Source organism: Nelumbo nucifera, chromosome 1 (genome assembly GCF_055504915.1).
Source record: "Nelumbo nucifera cultivar China Antique chromosome 1, China Antique-T2T, whole genome shotgun sequence".
Taxonomy (NCBI): Eukaryota; Viridiplantae; Streptophyta; class Magnoliopsida; order Proteales; family Nelumbonaceae; genus Nelumbo; species Nelumbo nucifera.
The window spans coordinates 18,904,886-18,930,085 of NC_142649.1; the positions used below are offsets into that span (position 1 = coordinate 18,904,886).

The window sequence follows — 25,200 nt, forward strand, 5'->3', positions numbered from 1 at the left end:
ACAACCAGACTCGAATCACCTTTGATGATGACAGGACAGGACAGGAGCATCCTTAAAGTTTTGGGCTAAATTATAGGCTTCCCATGCAACCCAAGCCTTAGCTGCATTGATCGTAGAGTAACCCAAAACATAGCCCTTGGAGTCTAAAATCTTCCCAAAATGATTTGCCAGAGGGTGGTCTATCAAAATTTATTTTGATAGGACCACAAAATAAATTTTCATGACTTTTCGTTCTTTGAACTGCTTTGAACCTTAATAATATTGTTGAAATCCATCCAAGAATCAACAGCTCTATTAAGGATAGCCTGAGGGTGGTCTGATTTATTTTGAAACACTTTCTTGTTCTTGTTCTTCCAGATTTGCCAGAGAATGTGAACAATTTTCTCTAAAACTTTATCCTTTTTGTGAAGAGAATTTTTACTAATTCTCACCCACCAATCTAGAAGATTTGAATCCACCTCTTTGGGGCCTTCAATATTATGACTAACAATCGACCAAATCTCCTTTGAAATCTCACACTTACTGAAAATGTGGGTATTATCCTCTTCCATACCGCAAAAGCAACAGTCCGGATTGATAGAGCGACCCTATCTCTAAGTAAACATTTAGAAGGGAGACTATTCTTAAGCAAAAGAAGGAGAAAGACCTTCAATTTCGGAGGACATTCCAGATCCCAAACCAGAAGCGCCCACTTCACCTCATTATCTCTATCAATGTTCATTTTGCATTTTAATTTATAGGCAGACTTTAAAGAGAAATTACCATTAGTGTTGAAAGCCCAAATCATTTTGTCTTCAGTATCTTTGTGCGGGATAAAAATTGATTTAATTTTATTTCAATCATTTGAGTTCACTAAGCTTTTGACTTTTCTTTCTACCCATATTTTCCTATTATGATCAATAACTTCGTTGACAAGGGTAGTGGCATTACCAATTTGAGAAAAGCAGATCATTTTTGAGTCTGAGGTGGAAGTTTTATATAAAAAATAAATCATCTTTTCTAGTAATGTTGTATAACAAAGGTCATTTATAAAACCTTATTAATACTTTGAAGTTAATAGGCGTACGTCGCTTCATGCAGCTAGCATACACGGTATTCTTTACAAGGCCAAAGAATACCAATCAAGTATTTCCAGTGTATATTTTTGTTCATGTTAACATAACCCAGAACCAAGTTGTTCATGGTAGAATACACGGTATTCTAGTTCCATCAATATTGCAAATTTGAGAAGAAATGATGGGGAAAGAAGAATAAGTAAATGTGTATGAATCTGTTCATATCATGGATACAACCATTAAAAACTCAGTTACCATTGAAAAAGAAAAGTGTTTTAGACCAAGACAAAGTTCCTTAATTTCTTGAAATAGGAAATTGGACCCCAATGCCCAAATTATAACAGGGCAGAAAACTTATAACTGTTTCCTGCAATTTCTTCAGTACATCAAATCATAGACCTATAGAAAGGCAAACTACAAATGCATGAAAATGAATATGTGAAGGAACATGGTTCAAATAGGCATGTAACTTCTAACTTGAGCATAAAATGCAAGGAATTTATACGTGTTTGCACTGTTGCATCGGCGGATCAACTTTGAAGTTTCCTAGTCATCATGCGAGCTAAAAACCTCTGAATCATATGGATGTATAGATTATGAAAGGAGATGCAAGTTCAATTTCTGATTGACAGAAAAATTAGGTGAAAATGATACCAAAAGAAGAATAAGTATATAAATGAAAGGATATCTTCTCATCATAGATGGGATGGTTCAACATCAAAAGATTATTGTTGTTTACAAGAGCTCGGACTAGTAACTCCTTTGCTTCCTCATGTTTCTTTTTCAGCATCCTGCAGATCTGCAGGAATGAAATCAATCAATTTTAAGATTTATCAATAGAAAAAGATAAAGGCAAAGAAAACTAATATCTTTCTTTCTTGCTTGCAACCAATTTTTCTTCTTTATTTTCAGTCATTCTACTAATAAGGAAATATCAGTCTGCATAATTATGCCTTACAAGTAACAAGCAATTTAGTACAACACAAGCATGGATAAAGAAACTAATATTATGCATAAATATTAAAATGATGCTCACAGTTATAATATGGAAGTTGGTTCTAGATTGATCAGGGCAATGAAAAGATAAACGGACTGCCACTGTCTATGAAGATGAACAAAGCTAATTACCAATAAACTGAAGCTAAGTACATATGTTGGATCAATTTTTAGCCATCAAGTGTAGAAATAAGCAGTTGAAATAACAAAGAAAATGTTAATGCTGAAGCCAAGTTTCTTAGAATACAAATACATGCCTGAAATCAAAGAACCATGTTAGTAAATATTGAAAAGTGGCTTAGAACCTCCAAGAATAATACTTGACTAAAAGGACAAGCACTTAACCAGAATGATAAGTCAGTTTCTCATTAATGTGAAAACAAGAATTGGATTTCCCTGATCAGCAGCTTTCTCTGAATTAATAAAAATAAAAATAAATAAGGGAGAACTAACCAATTCAAGTAAATTATTGAACACACACCATTGTTTTCTCACAGGATCTTGAGAAATGCCAAGATGATATAGGGGAAAGAATTATTTTGCCTCCAGAAATTTTATTCAAAAAAGGACCGGTTTCATGTGCCAATTGCCTGAGCAGCTGACAACACACTAATAAATACTGGTTATCATATAATCTGGTCCATCTAATTGCAATGAGCAAGGAGTATAACTTACTCATAGTCAAAATAGTATAGAAGGAAATAATATATTTTTCTAGGAAGCTCATAATTTGATATTCCCGATTGAATATCTCAGGTTCACAGTATATTTCTTGATCATTGCCAATATTGAAGCAAACATGGTGCAGCAATATTACCACATCAGATTCACATGTTTTTCACATATCCCACTTGATTTCCATATTGAAAATATGTTCTGTTGAAGCAACCATTGCTCCCAGTTTAACTACATAGAAAAGTAGATCAGGTCTTGATGCTGCTCATTGGACAAAGAAAGAAGCATGAGGGGAAAAATACAACTTCAACACTTTTGAGAATCTAGACTTCTAGGGGTTGAAAAGTTTAATTTACTTGGAGAAAACAATGAGAAATTTCCTTAAACCGGCCAGATTATTAAGTCAATAATTGGAGGTGTTCCTACTTATGTATCCCTGTGATAATTTGTCTCTTGGGCACTCTTCCATTTCTATCTAACCATAGTATATATTGTTTATCTTCATGCAGCTAGGTAGAACAATTGTTTTAGTTTTTTGATGAAGAGTCTCTACATGCCATTGGGTAGATTTCAGATATGCTGCACCACCAAATGATGTATGTTGTTGAAGGAAGAGCATAAACATGAAATAGAGCAGAGTGGGCACTGAGAAAACAATGGATGATATATGTTGAGAGAAGGTTTAAGGAAACACGGACTTAGTAGCAGATTTAGCTATGTCATGAACATTAGGTAGATAAAAGCCACATGAAACTTATAAGGGGAAACAAAGGGATACTTATTTGGACGTTTGAGTTGATAAAATAGGATAACCAGATTCTGTAAGAATATCAGTTGACTTTTTCCATAAGCCAGAGATGAGATTAAATCAACAAAAGACGATCTCGTGTAATATTCAACTCAAAGAATAAACTTTTCAATGAACTGATCTAGTTAAAATTTTAGACCAATAGAATCCATAGTTCACTTACATCTTCAAGCTCCTTTGTGCAGGCTTCAGCCTTTTCAACATTTCCATCATTCTCCAGTACAACAGGAATTAGTTCTGTCAAGCATGCTTCTTGGCAAACATCAATTGTAGAATTGAGGTGATTATAGGAAATATCCTTGGTACAACTATTGACCAGATTCTCAGTTTTGCCAATCTAGGAAAAAGCAGACAATAAGACAGGTAACAATTATTTTGTATCAGAATTCAGCCTTGGAAGTTTCCTGTGATAGAAGCATTATATCTGCAGTCATGAATATATGCATGTTTCTTTTGACAATTACTGGTTTTTCATCATCCTTTCGGGAAGCTTTCAGATGTCTTCTGCAAATTTCAAGAGAAAATTTTTGTTACAGGAAATAATGCAGAAATGTAATTTAACCTCCATAAATATTCAATGGTATTAAAGAACCTGATTTCTCCAGATGATTCTGTCATACGCTTTAATGGATATAAGTTTACTGGATCTGCATTTGATGCCTGCAAAATTTTGAGGAATTTTTTATAAGAGTATAGATTAAGACAAACTATTTATGAAGTATTACAGCAGTTTTCATGAAGAAACAAAAGAGTGTAATATAATCTGTAACTTCTTTTAATATGATTTCTTAGAAAATTTTCTACAGTCAACCTTACAGTAGAGAGAGAGAGAGAGAGAGAGTATTTGAGTATGGACCTCAATTGCTTTCCGCTTCAAAGATGCACTTAACAGGGTTTGTTTCTCTGAGCCAATAGATTGGACTGCCTTCACTGCTGCTTTTGCTTGAAGTTCAATGCTTTCTTGTGAGTGCTTTAATGCTTTAATTTCTTTTTGGGGTGTAGAAATGGATAGATCATTTTTTGATGTCATATTCCTATTTTAAGAAGTTCAGTCACTCATCAAATCTTTTCTCACTGATAAAATATTTAGAAAAACAAGGGAAGTTAAAAAGAAAACATGGAATAAGTGTTATACCTTAAAACCTTCAACTTCGAGGAAGTGATATTAGATGTTGTCTTACCAAATTTCATAGGAGAAAGTCTATTCCGTTCTACAGGAATAAATTTTGAGTTTCTAACAGGTTCCTTTGAAATTAGAAGTTTAGGATCGATAGACTTCAGAATGCTAGATTTAGGTGCTGGTTCGGGGATGCTGGCTTGATGAATTTGGGAACTGCAAAGAACTCATTCCAGGTTAATGCAACTCATTTCAAATATGTACATTTTTTATTTTAGTCCACATTTTCTGTTCCAATAGAACATAGCACATAAAATTATCGGCATATCTACTATTCATGAAAAATCCAGAACAGATAGTAGATAGACTACTTTTTTTGAAAACAAGAAAAAAGGAAAAAGGGAACAGAAATATATTCCTTTATAGAGAGATTGAACAATGGAAACCCTATGGTTCAAATTTTTATTTTAGTCCAAATAAAATTGAATAATGCAGAGAAATTTTCTCATGGAACTTGGGAAGAAAATATGTTAGGCTTCCTATTCAGCCATTAAAGGAAACTTCATGAAAAGCTAAAACAAGCACTTAAAACCAAGGTTTATATGTCAAGACCCAAATCAATTAAGGGTTTTCTATGAAACAGTAAAGTCACTTTTGGGTCCTGACGATTGTTATATGTAACATAGTTTAGAACATTGCCTAGGCCAAGCACTAGGCTAAAGACTTGCCATGTCAAGACTCCTAATAAACATAGTAGGCCTTAAAAAGTCATTGGTTATAAGGTAATTTTATGTACTGATCTCAATTATGTGCACAAAACCTTAATAGAACTACAAAAATACCTCATTTATGGGTAACTAGGTAATTGCATCCTCAGGGCCCAGGCAATAGCTAGCTTTCATATGACAAAAAACACATACCGACACCTGGACATCTTGCTCATATTGACTATGTATTTATCCTTAAGGGTAGTGGTCTCTGATCATGGTCACAATCTTCACAACTGATTAATTGGAAGCTAAAATATCTTCTTTATTTCTCATTTAACACACCTTCCAAACATCGAGCCCATAAACTGTAATGATTCTGGAATGACATTATTAGTGATAGGGGTGAGCATTGTTCGGTTAAAACCAAAATACCGAACCGAAAATTTCAGTTTCGGTTTTTTCAGTTCAGTTTTTCGGTTTTGGGTAATTTGGTTTTTAGGAATTTTGGTTTTCGGTTTTGGTTTTCAGATTTAGAAATTTGGTTAATCTAAAAAACCGAATTAACTAAAATTTATTATATAATATGTAATATATAATATATAATATATAACATTTAATATATAATATGCTATATATTTATATATTAATATATTATATATAATGTATTATAGTGAAATTCAATTTCATAATATATATTGTAATATATATATATATATATATATATATATATATATTATAGGTTACAATATATAATATTATATATATTAATTAAATTCGGTTTTTAACCGAAATAACCGAACACTGAACCAAAAATTTTGGTTCAGTTATTTCAGTTTTATTGTAATTCGGTTTCAGTTCGGTTTTCATTCTTTTATTTTGGTTTTAAAATTTTCAGTTTATTCGGTTCGGTTTTTAACCGAATAAACCATGCTCACCCCTAGTTAGTGAGTTATTGCAATCCCATGCTACTAAAGGTTTGGTAGAGTATATATTAAATGGGGGACAACACCTAATTGTTATTCAAGAAGTACATTTATCTTGAAAGGCAAATTATCCTTATATATTAACTTTTATCATTATATGCAGAGATATTGTTTGTCTTTTCACTAGGAGTGTGCCAACAGAATGCATCCAAATCAATCCCATAAACATGTCAAATCAACACCTCCCAGTATAGATGCCTTACTTGGATGCATTGGGATCTTTATCATGCTTTTCACTTTCCTGTATAATAGGTATCACTTTTGTTAGAGTTACGTCATGTGACTTTGAAGTGCCAACAATTTGATTCCCAAGTTGTGCATCATTGGAATTAAATTCCTGCCTGCAGAATAGATATAGGAGAAGATGAATCGTTTGAACCCTAATAATAACAATGGTTCTAGCAGAGAAAAACAGAAAACCACCTTCCAATAGGACCATGACACTCAGTTCCCATTTTGTTGTCACTGAGTGGAACAAATTTTGTTTGTTTTGAATGCAACTGAGATTCAATTTCCACTGATCTGTTGAAAACCTTCAAGTCAATACTACTACTTCCTTGTTCTTTCATTTGCATGGACTTATCAACCCTGGGTTCACTGTATCAAGTGAAAATGAAAACAATTACACAATACTTGACCAGACATGCTATGACCAATGGCAATAGCTTTCTCAATACAATTTAAACATTACTCACTATAAATGTTTGCCTTATTTTTCACTTTCTGTTTATAATTAATATCATTGTGTATAGTCAGATCTTTCCTAGGTGTGAACACAACTTTCTATTGGTTAATACATCATAACAGCATTTACAGACAGAAACATTCAGGTTTTTTCACTGAATTGTCTAAGAAAATCTTATTTAAAATTGTAAATAAATGGATAAAATATTGCAGTAAAAGATAACATAATCACAAATTTGTGACTTCAGCTTACATCTGAACTGGGGCCAGATGAAATTGAGAAACTGAGTTTTTGTTGTCTCTTGTAACTTTGTCAGGCAACATCTTCTGTGAGAGGCTTGTAATAGAAGAAATTCCGATATCTAACTCACCTTCGACTATTTCATCCATAGATTTACTTCCCAAGGTAACATGTTCCTCTACCTCCAGTTTTTTCCCAAAATTAGTGGCAGTTCTCTCCATGCCTGTGCTTTGTATTGTAGGTAATGGCTTATATGAACTTACAAGGTTAGGTTCTGATCTGGTGACCAGTTTGAAACTACCATCTTGATCCCCACATGGATTATTATTTACTTCCGGATCTGAGGAACAAACCTCAGCCTGTGCTTCTGCAACATTCTCCTCTATTGAACCCTCAGCAGAGACAGATCGGAAAGATGAATTTTGTATAGTTTGAGCATCTGGTTCCTTGGTGCTCGTCCTTTCTGATTGCTGGCTATGTTGATCTGTATCTTGTGCATTAATGGTTATGTTTTTATCTGATGAAATTGCTACACCACATGACATATTTAGATTTCCAAAGTTTACACAGGTGGAAGGAGCAGCACTAGTTACAAGATCCTCAACCAGTGTCTCGAATTTCGAAATGGTTGCCTTCTCAGATTGTAACTTATTATTGGCATCAATTTTTTCAGAAACATCAGTACTTGAAACAGAGTTGCTTCCAGAAACTTGATTCTTCTCATGACTAAATGAAGAATCAGATCCCTTATCATCTCTGCATTTATCAAATTTCTTTTCCCTTCTCATTAAGGTGGAATCCAGATCAAAATTGTCCAACCTGAGTCTCAGACAAAAACATCCAGTAAAAAATGTGCTTGTTAATCAATAAAATTTCACTTTACATATTCACTGACTTCTTATACTTGTATTAACTTCAAATTAGTGTACTAACTGTATGGAATATAGAAATTTCCATAGTCCGTGCAAAAAACATAACATACATACTCATTAAAATCAAAAGTGAAGGCAAAACAATCTTGTTTCGCTTTGTGTTTTCCATCAACAGATTCATTACTAGATCCTTCCTTTGGCTTCTCATTCTTCTTGGCTGGACTGGAGAAGTCCAGATCTGGCATATCTACTTTGAAGGATGATATTTTGCCAAAATCTCCATCAAGAGCAAAATCCATGTCCCTGGGAAAAGAATGATTATTCAGTATAATACAGAACAGTGTATTTTTGCTTTTACATTTATGTAAATATCCACAAGATGGTAGAATAGTTATTCCTATCCAGGAGCAGTTTGATTGAGGATTCAAAAAGAACATGCTTTACTTTTATTCATGTGGAAGTGCAGAGAAAAAGGGGGAAACAGAAGAAACTGTCCATGAAGTTTGAGTTATTCATTTGCTAAATGGCCACAGGTAGTGCAGTGATAAAATATCGAGCTGAAAAGGATGAGAACACAGGTTTGAGTCTGATGGTGGCCACGTTGTGCAAAAAAAGGGCAAAGGTTAGATCTGTATCCAGTCCACCCCTCCCAAAACCCTGGATCATTGGGACAAACACTGGGTAATGGCCATTTTAGATCATTAAATGGATATAAATATGATTTGATCATGAAGTGGGACAAAGTTCCTATCTTCTAAAAGCGCAGCCCAGTGCATAAGACACCCATCAATGTGGGGTCTGGGGAGGGACATATGCATTCCACCTTACCCCTGCACATACAGAGAGGCTGTTTCCAAGATTAGAACCTGATCACCTAGGTCACAATGGAGCAACCCAACCAACCATTGCGCCAAGGCCCACCCTCTCCTATCTTCTAAAAGATATAGCAAAATATTATAAATGATAAATTTCTTTTAAATCATATTTTATTCATGGAGGGTTAAATCCTTAGCCATCCAGTTATAGAAAAGAACTTTTATCTGCACAAAGTTTTGAGAAACTTACAGTTTATCAAAGTTGAAGCTTTTTTTCTTGCCTTTGGGACCTGTTTCACAACTAAAATCCATCCCATCATTCTCTGCCACAGAAATTGATTTCCAGGAGCTGAGGAAATCCTTTCCAAAATCCTCATCTGTTTCAGCCAGATAATGAATATCCCACTACATGGTTCACTTTTTGAAATTAAAAGGTGAAAAGGCTTTATAATCATTGTTGTTGTGGTATCTAAATGCTTAAATTTAAGTGAGAATTAAAAGAATCAATATGCATTCAAACACATAATCTCTTTGGTGAATTACTATATATATATAACAGTGACAACTTCCTCAAAGCTAGTAATGTCAGCAAGAAATAGAGATGTGCACACTCCCTCCTCATCAATTTGTCTACAGATACTGAATTTCTACGCATGAAAATGGAAACATGGAATTGTTTCTTCTTACTAAATGAAAGATCATGAACCAAAAATTCATGAAAAGCATACCTAGCAATGAACTCTTCTTTTGTGAATCAGCAGTTGAAGCAACTCCCTTTTGTGATTCCACCATGTAAACCTGTATAGATTGATCTTATCTTGACTATTGCATCCATATAAGAATATCAAGTAATGGGGCTATTTTGGAAATAATAATATCTATCTATATGTCAAAACTAGAAAATCTGTCTGGGGAAATAAATTAGAGGTAAAGAAAAGAAAGATGCACGGTACATGAACAATGATCAGATCCACTAACTCTAGCGGTGCAACTAGGGTTGGGTTTGCAATTTGTTAAATTTTCAATGGGCCCAAACCCTAGCCTGAGCCCAATGCAATTGAAATTCTTCAAGTCGAGCAACCCGACTTGCAGCCCTAACTGAGAGTAATCTAAGACAGTCTCAGATGACTCATAAGGAACAACACTCCATCTGATGCCACTGATCTGGATAGCTACTTCATCTATAAAACAGATACATTATCTGCAAGTGCAATGTAGTATTATTATCACTATCTGATAAAACAATGTAGTCTTTCCTTTGATTCAAATACAGATACATCTGTTGTCATGATTTTGGCAATATATTTAACCATGATTAATAGATTCTGAGATTTACTTTAGGAAAAAAAACTATATAAGAATATTCAACAGGCTTCAGAAATAGAATACATGAGAGAAACAAATGAAATATGTCATTTGTAAAACCTTCAAGATGTGCGTTTCTAAAGCTACCATCTTTAGGAGGAAGGAGAGGGAATTCTGGAGCAAGACCAACGGAACATATATTTCAAATACTCAAAAACTTAGTCATGCTTTTAGATCTTATTTATTTTTCATCTTTATAGTAGAAAACTAGACTTTCCCAGACTGATAAACTGTTATGATTCATTTGTCCCATGTTGGTAGTATGGGATGCTAATGTGAGGTATCCCACATCGGTAGAATGGGATGCTGTTGTGGGGTATATATGTGCTTGGGTTCCCTCCCTCTAACAGCTAGCTTTTAGGGGTGAGTTCTCCTAAGTTACGTATCGAATGGTATCAGAGCCTACACTATGCCTCCCAGTTGCAATCGTGCGGCGCAGGTGGTGATGTCAGTATTGCAGTGTTCGGCCGGGACTAGGTGGACTAGTGCAAAGCCAGCCTGCATGGTGGGATGTTACGATTCATTTGTCCCATGTTGGTAGTATGGGATGCTAATGTGAGGTATCACACATCGGTAGAATGGGATGCTGTTGTGGGATATATATGTGCTTGGGTACCCTCCCTCTAACAGCTAGCTTTTAGGGGTGAGTTCTCCTAAGTTACGTATCAAATGGTATCAGAGCCTACACTATGCCTCCCAGTTGCAATCGTGCGGCGCAGGTGGTGACGTCGGTATTGCAGTGTTCGGCCGGGACTAGGTGGACTAGTGCAAAGCCAGCCTGTGTGGGCGCTGGGACTGCGGAAGCGTGGTGGGATGTTACGATTCATTTGTCCCATGTTGGTAGTATGGGATGCTAATGTGAGGTATCCCACATTGGTAGAATGGGATGCTGTTGTGGGGTATATATGTGCTTGGGTTCCCTCCCTCTAACAGCTAGCTTTTAGGGGTGAGTTCTCCTAAGTTACGCATCATAAACTGCTAAACTTTATACTACTTATAAATGCTTCATTGTCATAGCAGGGAAGTTGTAGTTGATACTCCAGCACAAGAAAAGGAGATTATCAAGTTTGAATGACAACAATATTTGGGAGGGAAATATATTTTGGCATGACACTCCTGAAACCAAATTAGACACCACTACACTCATTTGAAGCAGGGCATATGACTAAGAATGAGGGATAATAAAATTCATTATTTACAAAATCCTGCACTTCTCACTTAAATGATAAAACTAATACCAGGTTTACCATATATCTGCAATTATATGATTGATAAGAGTATCTAATTGCCTCGTAGAGATCCCTCTGAAATGATTCCATCTCTATGTTGTTGAATGGTGCAGAAATATGGTTAGAAAACACGATGAGAAGAAATAAGAAGCAATGCAATATGAAGCTTTTCCCTAATAGAGAATTTCAGTTTTTAAGGAGATTACAGTTAGCAATCTCAGAAACTTGCCTATCCATACACAAATGAGAAAATAACAAAAATCAAGAAGTACGAAGAATTTGCAGAACAATAAAAGATCAACAAGAATATTTGCTGATGATATTTTATATGTTTGTGACTCAAAGCAACATTACTTCGTTCAGTACTGAGAAAATCCAATTGAAATTCGTTCAAACTCCACGGAGAACTAGAAAGATCGTTCATATCAAAATGATTCAAGAATGCATACAGATTATAGAAGATGCGAGAGAATTCACCAGAAACCATTCAAACTCCAACAGATCTACGAAGTAACAGCAGAAAGGGATTGAAACCCAAAATTAACAAAAAGAAGAAGAAAGAAAAAAAATTATATCTCAAAGACAGTATTTATAGTTCTATAGCTAAAATCTTCTTTTGTTTTCGCTACTGAAGCATTCCAAACTTAGAAGATCCACAGATTAGTTCAAAACTAAGCAAGATGAGTGAAAATATCAACATACAAAAGTAAATTTTCTCCAAAGAGAGTGAGAGAGTTGAGAAAACTTTGCAGCCGTGAATCGAAGAAACTCGCCTGGTATTGGCGTGATATGAGAAGAGAAATCGCGACAGAAAGCAAAACGTTGGCCGATCCTCTGATACTGAAGTTCTCAACGACCAAACGAGAAGACAAAAATGGCGCTGAAATTGATTTTCCGTTTGAAGTTAGACCAACCCCGGTATTTATAGTCGAATAGAGGCAACAGACTTGTCAGGAGTCCGCTGTTTAGAAAATCGGAACGGACCGATCGAACCGGTTGAACCGTAATCAGGGGCCTTGACCGGTTCAGTCACATGCTAAGAACTGTAATTCATAAACAAAATCGATCAAAACCACTGATCGGCTGGGAAATTAATGAACCGGTTCTGTTTTATAAAACCGCCTATTCAGCAAATGAATGGGAGTTTTAAAATGTTAATGGCAAGATTGAACCCATAACCTTCTCTCTGTCATCTTATTGTCATTAATCCATAATTCTTTAATGTATATGTTTTTTTTAAATAAAATGTAAATTAAGAGGCTTGAGTCATAATCATTTACTTTAAAAATTAAAGTTTTAACTATTTACACATTATATTCAAATACAAAAACATTTGTAAAATATTTAACTATAATACCGAAAAGACAATATATTGGAAAAAACTCAAAGCTAATCAAGGTATCATAAGTGAGATGATAAATCAGGTGGTATTGATCAAAATTTACAGGGTGCTTGATCAAAACAAAACTCTTGTGATATCATGTCTTTAGTATATCATATATTTTCCCACTATATATAATATTTATGTATTTACGATATATGTTATGTCATCACGATTCAATCTCCAATTTGATCATAATTGAGCCTCTAACCCGATGATGACATCATCAGTTCTGGGGGATGTGCTGTGGGGTGAGACATTGTGGGATGGAGATGTGAATTCCTCTAACCCATGAATCTCTCTTTTCCCAATCTATGTTCTATCTAATTTTAGGTCTCAACTAAGCGGAGCACGGTAAGATTGGTTAGTGAAGTGGGAACGGGAAGACGTAGAAAAAGAAATTTTAAGGATTACATCAGCGCCCCACATTCACAAACATCTCCCATAATTGTCATTAGGATATGTCCCAATGAGACGGGATCTGCTCCTCACAAATAGGCGCCTCACATGTACATCCACCGTGCATTGGGAACATCTCCCATGAATATTAACGGGAGATGTTTCCAATGCATGGTAGGATGTGCATGTGAGGCGCCCGGTGTGAGGAGTAGATCCGATCTCATACAAGGTTGAGGTATATTGTGAGGCACTATGGGGCACTCCTAATGTGAACTCGAGATTTTGGAAGCGGGACTGTTAAAAATTACATAAATCGTGGGGAGGTATTGTGAGATATCAACATTTATCGCAATAAATGTTCTTAATAAAAAACATATCGCGATAAATTACAATATTTTGGGAAGAAAACTATGAAAGAAATCTTATCGAGAGAAATGGGAAAACTATTTAAAGAGGGGGAGAACCGAGGGGCAAGGGCTGAGGGTGCTTGCAAGATATATGGCAGCAACTGCAGCAGCGCTTCAACGATCTCATTTTGCTTTCATCATCTCCGAGTCAATCTATCTTTGGAATCAATATGTGGATTTTTCAGGTTTTGAGTTCGATTCATGACGAAGCGGGTATCTTTGTTTGCCTCTCGTGGAGATCAATCTCGCTTGTTCTAGTCGTGATTGATTTCTATTAAATTAAGGAGTAGAGACTAGGGGTGAGCATAATTTGGTTAAAACCGAAAAATTAAATCGAAATTTCGGTTTTGGTTTAATTGATTCGGTCTAATCAGTTTTTTAGTCGGGTTCGGTTTTGTTATTGGGTTATTTTATACTTCAGGTTTCGGTTTTCATAGTTGATGAATCGGTTAACCGAAAAAATCAATTTAATTTTATAACTATATATTTTTAATATTATTTATATCATAATTTATAATTTTATATTAATATATTATTAGCATTGGATCATTATTTCATTTTCATTAGATGGGACTTGGGAGTACAAAACAATTGTGGTTCGTATTTCATATCGTATTTGCCAAGTTTCCAAAAGAAGCAAAACTCAAAAGACAAGTAAACTATTGGCGGGTGTCTTCCTTAATCAATCTCTCTAGTCTCTAATCTCTGTAGATTGTATTGGCTATTGGAAATTTAGAATATGAATAGGCTGGTCTACTGCTGCTGAGTGAGGGTGTCTTCCTCAATCAGTCAATCCTCCTGTCCTATCGATTGTCGAGTGTCGCGGCTGCCGCCTGCGTCTGCTATCTGCATGAGACCTAAGAGGCTGAGTCTCTGAGACCCTAAGACGTGAGTGCGTCTTGCATCTTCCTCCAATCCTCTTAGTCTTAGCTCCTTTTATTTTGTAGAACTATCTTGCATCTTCCTCTAGTCCTCATGGCTCATTCTATTATGATTTTTGAGTAAGACTAAGTTTTAGTTTAAGAGAGATAAAGAGTCAGAGAAACAAGATTCAATACTTTCAGTCCAAAAAACTCTAAGACTTCAAGAGTCAAGACTTACTATTCGTTCAGGGCCTTCAAGTTCAAGTGTTCACCTCCAGTTACAGCCTTAAAGTTATAGGTATCTTCTTCTTCTTCTTCTCCTTTGTTTTTGATAGAACACAAAAGGCTAGAAGTCAAAAATCAGAATTTTATTTTTAGCTTATTTAATCTTAATTCTTAAATACATACATAAATATATTGACCTACTGAGTAACCGGTATACATATTTTTGATCAGTCACTGTATTGTGTTATTTGTGTACATCCTCTGTTCAGCCCCTCCTATGCAATAATATAAATGGAACTTGGAAGTTTGTTGGTATGGCAGTATTGTTGTATGGGTAGGAAATGGAGATTCTTTTAGTCTGCAATCCCTTTGGTAGTTCTATGAGTTGTTTGGTTGGAAAGAAACTCAATTATGTTTTAACCGAAATATTCGAAATATCAAGTATTAGTAAAATGAGCCTCAGGTAGTTAGGTTAAATAATTTCGGTTTTAACCGAAATATCCAAAATAACCTAAAAAAAGTTTCGGTTCGATTTGATCGATTTTTACATGTTTTGGTTTCGATTTGGTTTACCATCTTGTTAAATCTGTTTTTAAAATCTGAATGCTCACCCCTAGCGGAGATAGACTAAAGTTCCATGGCTTATTCAAACAAGCGGCAGGAGCAATGTAGAGCTGATTATACAGCTTTATGCGATGACTTATCGATCAAAATCTTCTCTAAGTTTCCCATCAAATCTCTTGCCAGATGTAAGTCTGTATCGATAGCATGGTGTCGTTTAATCTCCTCTTCTCCTTGTCAAACAATTCTTCCTGCAAAGATGGTCGATCTCTTCTTCTACACCTTCAACAAATCTGAACCAATGATCACCTACATGCATATTCTCTAATTAGATCCTTGGAATATGTTTCTCTTTCCGAAGAAAAACAAATTGCTGCTTTGAGTATTGAAATCAACAGTTGGACCCACAATTTCTTGCACCATTCTAATATTAATCTTCTCAACTGCTGCAACGGGTTGTTTCTTTGTCTCAACACGAAATCCCTATACTTCTCCTCTCACCTCTAGGCAACATATTATGTTTGTAACCTGATCACTGCTAAATAGGTGGCTCTACCAAATCCTCCAAGCCCCAAGCTCTCCACCATTACCACCGCATTGGCTTTTGAACTAAGAGTGTCACCTCATTACAAGGTCATTCACGTGTCATAGAATTACATAGAACTACCAACAGTGAGGCTAGAAATCTTCTCTATTGAAATAGGTAGATGGGTGGAGTCTGAGTTCTCCCTTCCATGAGCCCATTGGTAATTTTTACATGATCAAACTTGTTTATATGAATGAAGCTTTGTATATGGTAGCTCGCCCATTCCTCCTTGTGTAGTTTGATCTCAAGGATGGATTTATAGGGTTCATCAGGATACCTGAAGGGTGGAGAGCACTACACCCTGGACATCTTTTGATGGGGTTTTGTTGGGTGTGGGTCTAGCCCATATGAGGGGCCCACCCCACCTTTTCATGCTCCCAAAAAGGAGTCATATTGTGGAAGCCAAAAAGGCTCCCACCTTTTTTTATGTGTGTGCTTCCATTTCATAACCATTGAAGTGAGAAAGAGAAGAAAAACAGAGAGGGAACTGAGGGTTTTCTAGGTTTTGAGTTTTTGTGAAAAAGAGTAGAAAGAGCTGATTTCTATTTATTCAAGGCCAAGCTCGGATGTGTTTTCAAGTCCATTCTTGATTTGATCAAGTGTGGTTCAAAGAATCAAGAATCTCACTCTATTTTAGATTGGTTGTTTCTTCTTCTTAGTTTCATACTTACAGCAACTTGGTGAGATCCAAACCTTTGTTTTTGTTGAATCCACCTTACATTTGGTGATGTTAATGTTGTACTTGTGAGCCAAGGATTATTTTCTTGATGTTTGTAAGTCTCTAGTTGCAACTAGAGAGGATTGTTGTACCCATTAATTTCTGAATTAGTGAAAGACTTTTATAGACCATAGGTCCCATAGTTTTTCCCTAGTTTTGGGGTTTTCCACGTAAAAATTCTGGTGTGCTATTGTGTGGTGATTGCTATTTGTATTTTAGTTTATCTGTTGTCATTATTGTTGATAAACCCATTTTAACACAAACTTAGGAGAAAGTTTCTTTCTATATATCCTAGAATTGCTTTTCACACTCATTTCTGTTACTGTAGTGTATCTTCCCCAACAGGCTTGGAGGAAATCCTAGATTTATTTTAGGAGCTTCTGGAGGGCATCTCTGCTGCACCTTCTGCGTTGGAGATCAGCTGCAAGTTTGGATGCTTGGGGATTGGGATTATAATAATCTATAGGTGTTGAGGCACTCTGTCAGCATAGAAACCATTGGTGCACAGTAGTATTCCTTGGGTTTCAAATTTCAATTGAATCTGGTGGCTTTTCATCCAAATTATTCCGATGTTGTGTTCATTGTGTTGCCTGGGAAGATCATTTGGTATCATCTCAATGGTGCAAGGAGTGAGGAGTTTTGCAGTTTAATCCCCCAATGTGCTCAAGTGGAATGTGCTTACCCCTTTTCACCTTTCCTTACACATTCTTTTATCGGAGGTGATAGTGATACCGTTGTCGTCTGACTACAAATCTTGATGCTGCTTTGGTAAAAGTGAAACCTATTTGTTCTCTGTGACTACTAACTAGTCCATTTGTTTGTTGTTTCAACCTTTTCGAGTCCAAACTCTGAAGCAAAGAAGCTCTCTAGTTTTTCAGTTTGATTTTTTTTTCTTTTTCCACGTAGCCATGAATTCAAAATTGAGATATGAGAATTATGGCCCCTATGTATGCTACCATCAAGAATATTGTATTTCAGTTATGGCCCATTTTATGTGAGTATGTTCCCACGCGTTGGACCTTTGTGCTCAAGGCCTCACCCATTGGAAATGCGAATTTTCCCAATAAACCGAACAATTATATTCTTGCATAGTTGTAAGAGATGTTTTCTTGGGTAGAAAATCTCATTTAGCTATTTTGTTAGGGAAAATCTATGCTAAGACATATACCTTATGATTGGTTACAACTTACAAGTTTTTCCGGTATCATATAGGTTGAGTTGAAAAATCATACCGTTGTAACTTGTAAGATGGCTTCTAAAACAAGAGATCTCCATTGAGACCGATAGGAGGTAGGGGGGCAAGTCGGGTGGGTTGGGCCGGGTTTATGGTCAACCCAGGTCCGATCCTAAAATTTAGGCTTAAGTCCTGAGCTCGAGGTCAAGCCCGATTTTCTCAATCCGAGCCCAGCCCGCCCTGTTATTTGATGCATTTTGGTTGGGCTCAGGCTCGGGTTGGTCAGTGAACCCACCCTAAATTTATACATATATAAATGTATTTATGCAAATATATATATATATATATATATATATATATATATATATATATATATATATATATATATATTTATGTATGTATGCAAAATATCTGTACAAATGTTATATATACAAATATGTATGTATATATATGCAAATATGTATGCAACATTTACATATATACATATATGTATAAATGTATATAATTGGGCCAGGCTCGAGCCGGGTTCGGGCTACCTAAGGGCTAGGCCCGAAAAAAAAAAAAAAACTGACTTCTTGGGCCTGAGCCTAGCCCATGTAAAATTCCAGGTTGGGCCGGTTTGGGCTCAAGCTGGGCCCACCCAAGTTGCACCCCTAATAGGTGGTACGACTTGGGTGTGATCATGGCTGGGCCCGACTGAGCTTTGCACCTGTTATAAGGGTTATAGTCTGGGCCCAGTTGGGGCAGGCCTGAATTCCAATCCTGAAATTTATGGGCCTGGGCCGGGCCTGAACAGAAAACCTAAATGCTCCTTCCCTAATGTTAATGATGATTTTGATGAGGTCAAGCTAGTGTTTTTGAATGGAGTCCCTTACATAGAATTTGATGAATTCGGATTTGATCCTCATAGAAGTGTCCTCACATCATCCTCACAGCCTTTTACAGCTACGCATTGGGAACATATCCATACTTGTATATTTTTATTCATAGGGGAAATATTTCTAATGCATGGCTACAAGGGATGAGGAAAGTTTTGTGAGGACCAAATCCAATTTCAAATCTGATGTCAAGAAGGTTACTTGGCTAATTGAGTTGCCTTAGAAGGCATCCCACAATATTTTGTTGGGAGCTTTTTAGATGGCATCTTCACTGTGTCTATAGGTGGCATCGAACCGGTGACTTAAGGGATCATTTGGTTTGTGGGAATGGAGGTCTGAAATTGGAACCAGAATGGGTCATTCCAATTCCAACTGTTTGATTGGCATTCACCCATTTGAGGGAATGGTCATTTCCTCCCCTCCCTTGGGAATGAAATCTCATTCCAGCTTATTCCAATTCCCATTCTGATTCCTGTCTAACCAAACAGACTATGGGAATAAACCATTCCTATTCCGATTCCAACTGTGGACAAAACGGACCCTAAGTTTGGATGCTCGGAAATTGGACTTCTGATGTATGGGTCTTTGAAACAGTCTATATGCAAAAATGCACTTGAGTAGCATCCTTGGGATCTGCTAGCCTTTGGTTAAACCTTCTAGCTTCCGCTCTGAATTTTGAGATTATCTGCTTTGATATATTGGCTAATGAGAATGCACAGACCAATTGATGGTGGCTCAGTTGTTAAGGTCTCTCGCAGGTTGTAGCGGAAACTTGGGATCAAATCTCTTTGCCACCAGGTCTCTCGCAGGTTCCGCTCTGGATTTTGTCAAAATTTTAATGGGCCCAACCCGAAGCCCAAGCCCAAAACAATGTAAACTGTTAATTTGGGCCAACCCGAGTTGCACTTGCACTTGCACCCCTAAGGGCAGCTAATCCAAACCATGACGCGCACCAACCAGTAACGATATGAGTTTATATCTTGTGGAATTCGAACTCTTTGAATGGATTGGATGATATCTCTGCAATTGCAAAGAGAAACATTTATACATGATATACCATAGATTTGAGTCTTGTTAAGCTCAACCCCATTTTGTAGTTTAGTACCTATCTCCAATGGTTGCATTCTGCACTTAGCGAACAGGTCAAATTTTTGCTTGAAAACAAAGAAATTCATAAAAACAGATGCATGGTCCATGATCATGTGGTTCGATCCAATACCATAAACACAAATATATATTCAACCACTCAAATATCCTGCTTGCCTTTGACAAGATTGGCTTGGATTTCTATCTGATTAGCAAAACATCAAGCTCTACGATTCTCTTTCACTAAGATAGGATGTACTGTACAAATCGCTGAGCACACCAGTCAACTATTGGCAGATATCCAATTCAATGTCATTGCCTAGGTTTTAAACTCACTAAAAACAAGTTGGACAGCCTTCCATCACAGATTGATACACCCAGTTATGCAAACAGCATTTTGTTTACTGCAGATCCAAACTCTTGCTACTTGTCAACAATTATATATATATATACATAGAGATGGCTAGAATCTGAACAAAGTGAATCCAGATGCCAGCATATTGTACCTTGTGCACCATAACCAGTCATTCTAACACAGGCATTGATCTTAAGATGTCATGACATCACCAAATATGTGCAAATTCATTCTAGAAGTCCGGATAGTAGGAATATCCCCACCTGCAATTTGATTTAAGATGGAAAGTACAGTCCATAGGTTTATGTCAACCATTTGTCTTTGAATAAATCAGGATCCAACCAATGCAGGTTATGGTGACTACTAATACAGATTCAGGGCAGGGTGGCATTTGGAGTAACAGACCAAATAAATTTGAAATTTGGATTCTGCTCCAGAAAGGGAGGTGGCCGCTGGTACACAACTGATGCAGCATGAATCAAGATCCTAGCAGTCAAACCCCATATTATGAATTTCTTGTTCTCTGTTTCATAATCAAAGAAATGAATCAGATACTTGTGCCCCATTCTTTCTCGTTGTTCTGCGGTCCGGTTCTCATCCTGAATTCATCACAATATGTTCAAAATGTGCCAAAAATGAAGAAATGAAAAGGGCAGTTTAAAATCAGTAAGAGAAGGAAGGCAGACAAAACCTTGATGAACATTTCTAAAGGTGCATCAAATACCAGTTCCACCTCTCCAGCATTAGGAGTGGGCTTGAATGATTGCCTATTGGAAAGTATACCAATCACAGGAATAACTCTCAGAAAATCCTGCATGGGAAAAAAGCTATCTTTTCAAGGCCAAAAGACATTTATAAATGAATGGATACAACAAGTAAATAAAAAACATAAAGAAAAACATACTCAGAATGGGCCAACAATTAGAATTATGCTCGAATGAGTTAACCTCCATTCCATGGAGGGTAACATGCTCGTTTACTTGACTTGGTGGAAGTGTAAAGACTGTAAATACAGGTTTTTGTTTTCCATGAGAAGAATATCATAATTCTATCATATAGTATGCTTGTTCATAGGTATTTTTCTTACTGTTTAGCATTTAGTTCATTGTACTCAGGTACTCAGGATATTAGACTTTTTGGTTTCTAGAACTATATTGAGAGGGCCTTGTAGATAGTGATAAGTTAAGGAGCCCTAGGAGACTGTGCTGCCAGATTACAAGGACTAGATCCTTAGGCTCAGTTTGGAAAGAGTACAAATGCAAATATGTACAGTGCAAATGCATACAAAATATAAGGTATTGTACTCTACATATTTGCATGTGTACTCCTTCCAAACTGAGCCTTAGCTTCCAAAATGATCCCTCCAGTGGGTTCCCAGATGGGCCCAATTTGGTTGTGGATAATCTTGACCATTGCCATTTATCAGAAAATTGACACCAACTCTGCGCCACATAGGCATTTCCCCCAGTGGAGTTTGAAATACTGTTTGGATAAGTCGTTTCTCAATAAAACACTTTTCTTGGTTTGTGTGAGTCTCATCCATTGGGGAAAACATCATTTTGATGTTCCTCCAACAGTTAAGACATCTTTTACTGTTCAGTTTATGTGGCACCTAATGGCAACTAATGGCACCTAGCTGTCATAAAAGCAACAATAAACATTTTGTCCAGATTTACAAACAGATGTCCCAATTTTCAAGAGAAAAAATAGACAAAACATTTTTCAGATAATTGGCAATGCAAATAAAATAAAAAGCTTCCATGAGATGGAGGCTGTTTGAAAAGTGAGCTTGTTTGGATTTTATTACCAATCTGAGAGTTTCTTTTTGTATCTTTTTTTTTTTTTTTTTTTTTTTTGCATAGAGACATCATGTTAAGGTCTTGATATGCCTCAAATTCATCTTTTTGTTTTAATTCCTAAGTTTCCTACTAGCTCTTCTGAACTACATTTATATACTAACAAAATACATTAATGTTATAGCTCAAAAATAGAAAAAAGAAAATATTGATTGTCCAATGAGGTCTTTCATTGTGTCCAGGTGTGTGGGAGAACTGCTCTAATCTACAAATGATTGATCCCACATGGCTCAATGGACTTCAATTTGATCTATGGAAAAGAAAACCATTTACCATCCACAAGTTGCTATCTTAGTATCTTATGATTTCTTACAACATCTTCCCATAGAAAATGCCATGAGTATATATTAGTTATCCTTGGTTGCTATTTACTGTCAACATTGTATAAGACAAAATAATTTATATATGCTAGATTGTCACTTGTCAATCATGCAAAGAGACAAAAAGAAAATGATACACAGAAGTGCCCTGAAGAACCAACAGAGTGCTGAAATCTGATGCTAGTCAAACAAGAAGCTTTGTTCTTTCAGGAGAGTCCACACAACACTGACCATAGACAATATCTATGGAAGAACATCACTCATTCACTGATCAAATAGGTGGGGCCTTGGGGCAGTAGAAATGTAGAATACAGTTACCGTGTAGCTCATTATGTATTATGGATCATTATGAGGCATCAAGATCTCCTGGTCTATGGATGGATTCATTGTTGGATCCCCAATAGGAATGCACCTACAAGTGTGCAAATACAGACCACACATTGTATTTGCAAGGCAGTCTGCAATTACACGTTTGAAAGTGAATTCCTATTGGGATCCAGCAATAGATCCAGCTAATAGGTAACCAAAAGATCAGGAGTGCGTTTTGAGGTAGAAGTGGGAAGAAAACATTTACAATACTGTTCACTGAATTATCTATGTGTGGGGACAAGATCCATAAAATTGGCATGAAAAAACAGCAAGAGTTTTTTGTTTTTTGATAATTATGATATTGTTTACACAACACTGTTGCAAGCCTAGTGAATGAACTGAATTTTCCTGATGAGCATCATTGGAAAATTGCCTGTGGGTGAGGGATTAGAAAGTTATGTTCCATTGTGAATTGAATTCCATGACCTGTAAAATATCATATCCATGGGACTCTGAGAAAGGTTGTTGTTTACTTTATGAGAAAATCGAGAAGTGGCCGAAAATGGAATGCGGGGGTATATGAAGTATTACAACTTATGCTTGTATCTGACCTCCTTTATCTGTCACTTGTTTCTCATATCAGGAAAAAATGCCAACAATATGTCATGATCGCATTAGCTTTTTCTAACTAGCTAAAATGTGGTCCTGCGTTCCTATAACAAACTAAGAAAACCCAATGAGCTACCGATTCATTATCCCCAATATAAAGTTGAGATTTTGATCGTGATTGCAAGTAGTAGCTCTATAGCCAATTAGGCAACAGAGAAGAAATAGAGTAACTTCAAACCTAAACCAAATTGAGAAATAGAAACCATTCAAAATTCAATCTTAATCTCATTCGAAATTCTTCAGATTTGAGATCTGACAAAATAGTAAATAAAAGTAAAGAACCCAAAGAGAGTCGAAATTCAACCTCCAACATACCCTAGTCAAGAAGGGCTCGAGAACAGTCACAACATTAACAAGGGAAGGATCCAACCCTATCTCTTCCTTGGCTTCCCTCAAAGCTGTATCTGTGTCATTTGCATCACCCGCCTCAGCTTTCCCTCCTGGCAAAGCAACTTGACCTAAAACAAAGACATCGACCTTGATTTCACAGAATTCAAGAAGAAACCCAACTGGTTCCGTGATAATGAGTACGGAACGATGAATTCATCTCGTCTCCTCTGACCTGAGTGAGTGGAGAGTCTCTTCGAGCGCCTAGTGAGGATGACTCGGAGATCTCCAACATCATCTTCGAATAGGCAAACAAGGACGGCTGCTCTCTTCGGTCTGAATCTTTCGGACTGAGTAATAGATGTTGCAGATTGCGAAAAACCCACCTGAGAAACGACCTTCCCTGTGTTTTCTTCGATCTCGTCCTCGTCGTCGGTGGAAGGAGGAGGCTTGTAGAGACGGAGCTGTTGAGCTAATTCCCAAAGTCTTTGAGATTCTGGAGAGAAGTTCGAATCCATGAGCACGGGGACAGAGCTTGAAGAGGTGGATGATGGAGTGCTAGCCATTCGCTGATATGTATCTGAATCTTCCGAATTGTCGGAATCGAATGAGAGGAGGCGTGATGAGCTCTCATAAGTTTTTGCGGAACTAGTGTCTCCTTGTACAAACCACTGAGACGAGCCTACATCAGAAGCTATTTCACGTCAGATCAAAGATGTTTTGGAAATTCATGATACGGGATAAACTAACTTGTAAGTTGTAACCAATGAAATCCAAACAGGTGGTATTTATCAAAATCCCTTGTGGGGGGTTGATTAGCCATGACCAAATAGAACTCTCTAAATCTGCCAATTTAGTACAAAATGGTTAAGCACGTGAAAGAATACAAAGAACCTTTTTCATGTGATTGGGTACCACTGTCCAATCTATATATAATTAAGGCTTAGTTTGAAAGAAGTATAAATACAAATATATACAGTACAAATACATACAAAATAATACAAAATATGAGCTTTTGCACTCTACATATTTGCATTTGTACTCTTTCCAAATTCAGCCTAACTCAGCCTAATGAGTTAAACCACCATTTGTCGGAGAAGAATGATTTAAACCACCATTGTTGTAATCCATTTTTTTAGTTATTCAATCCATAACAAAAAAGGGAGTTTAGACCATGGTTTTCAAAACCGGATTAGACTGGATGGTCGGATCAGAAAAACCAGGAATGGTTAGGTGATTGGTTCCGTTTTACCCTAGAACCGTTGTTTCCTTAAAATCGTTGATTTGGTCAATAAACCACTGACTTGGGCGTTCGAACCGTTCAACGGTTTGGCCGGTTTTATTTTTTAATTTTTTTGTCAAAACGGGTCATCCGTTAGATTTGAACGGTCGGACCGTTCGACCTAGGAACCGGACCCCTGACTAGTTTGTTGTTTGGATCGGTTTTAAAAACCTTGTTTTAGACCGTCATTGTTGCCAAAGAAGATGAATAAATTTTTGTTGTTACTGGGGAAGACGATCAAGGTAAAATGGTCT

General features: G+C 36.5%; 2 protein-coding genes across 5 annotated transcripts; both read right to left on the bottom strand.

Moving 5' to 3' along the window:
* Window positions 1-1,279: 1,279 nt before the first annotated feature.
* On the bottom strand, window positions 1,280-12,440 carry LOC104612108 (uncharacterized protein At4g18490). 4 transcript variants are annotated; one of them, XM_088904193.1, is made up of 14 exons: window positions 12,324-12,411; window positions 9,685-9,754; window positions 9,207-9,333; window positions 8,256-8,444; window positions 7,282-8,088; window positions 6,768-6,941; window positions 6,548-6,685; window positions 4,670-4,867; window positions 4,391-4,568; window positions 4,127-4,194; window positions 3,999-4,038; window positions 3,698-3,871; window positions 1,742-1,854; window positions 1,280-1,640 (listed from the first exon to the last, which is right to left on the bottom strand). In XM_088904193.1, the coding sequence occupies exons 2-14, from the start codon at window positions 9,746-9,748 to the stop codon at window positions 1,586-1,588; spliced, it is 2,325 nt and encodes a 774-aa protein (XP_088760319.1). In that variant the 5' UTR covers window positions 9,749-9,754; window positions 12,324-12,411; the 3' UTR covers window positions 1,280-1,585. The 4 variants fall into 4 exon arrangements, with proteins under 4 accessions (XP_088760319.1, XP_088760311.1, XP_088760312.1 ...); XM_088904185.1 differs by having other exon boundaries at window positions 1,280-1,854; window positions 9,207-9,361; window positions 12,324-12,397; XM_088904186.1 differs by lacking the exon at window positions 9,207-9,333 and having other exon boundaries at window positions 1,280-1,854; window positions 12,324-12,401.
* Window positions 12,441-20,223: 7,783 nt separating this feature from the next.
* Window positions 20,224-24,425, bottom strand: LOC104612107 (nudix hydrolase 22, chloroplastic-like). Its single transcript, XM_010279424.2, has 4 exons — window positions 23,900-24,425; window positions 23,653-23,795; window positions 20,875-20,994; window positions 20,224-20,782 (listed from the first exon to the last, which is right to left on the bottom strand). Exons 1-4 carry the CDS (start codon window positions 24,228-24,230, stop codon window positions 20,558-20,560), a joined length of 819 nt encoding a protein of 272 aa, XP_010277726.1. The 5' UTR covers window positions 24,231-24,425; the 3' UTR covers window positions 20,224-20,557.
* Window positions 24,426-25,200: the final 775 nt, after the last annotated feature.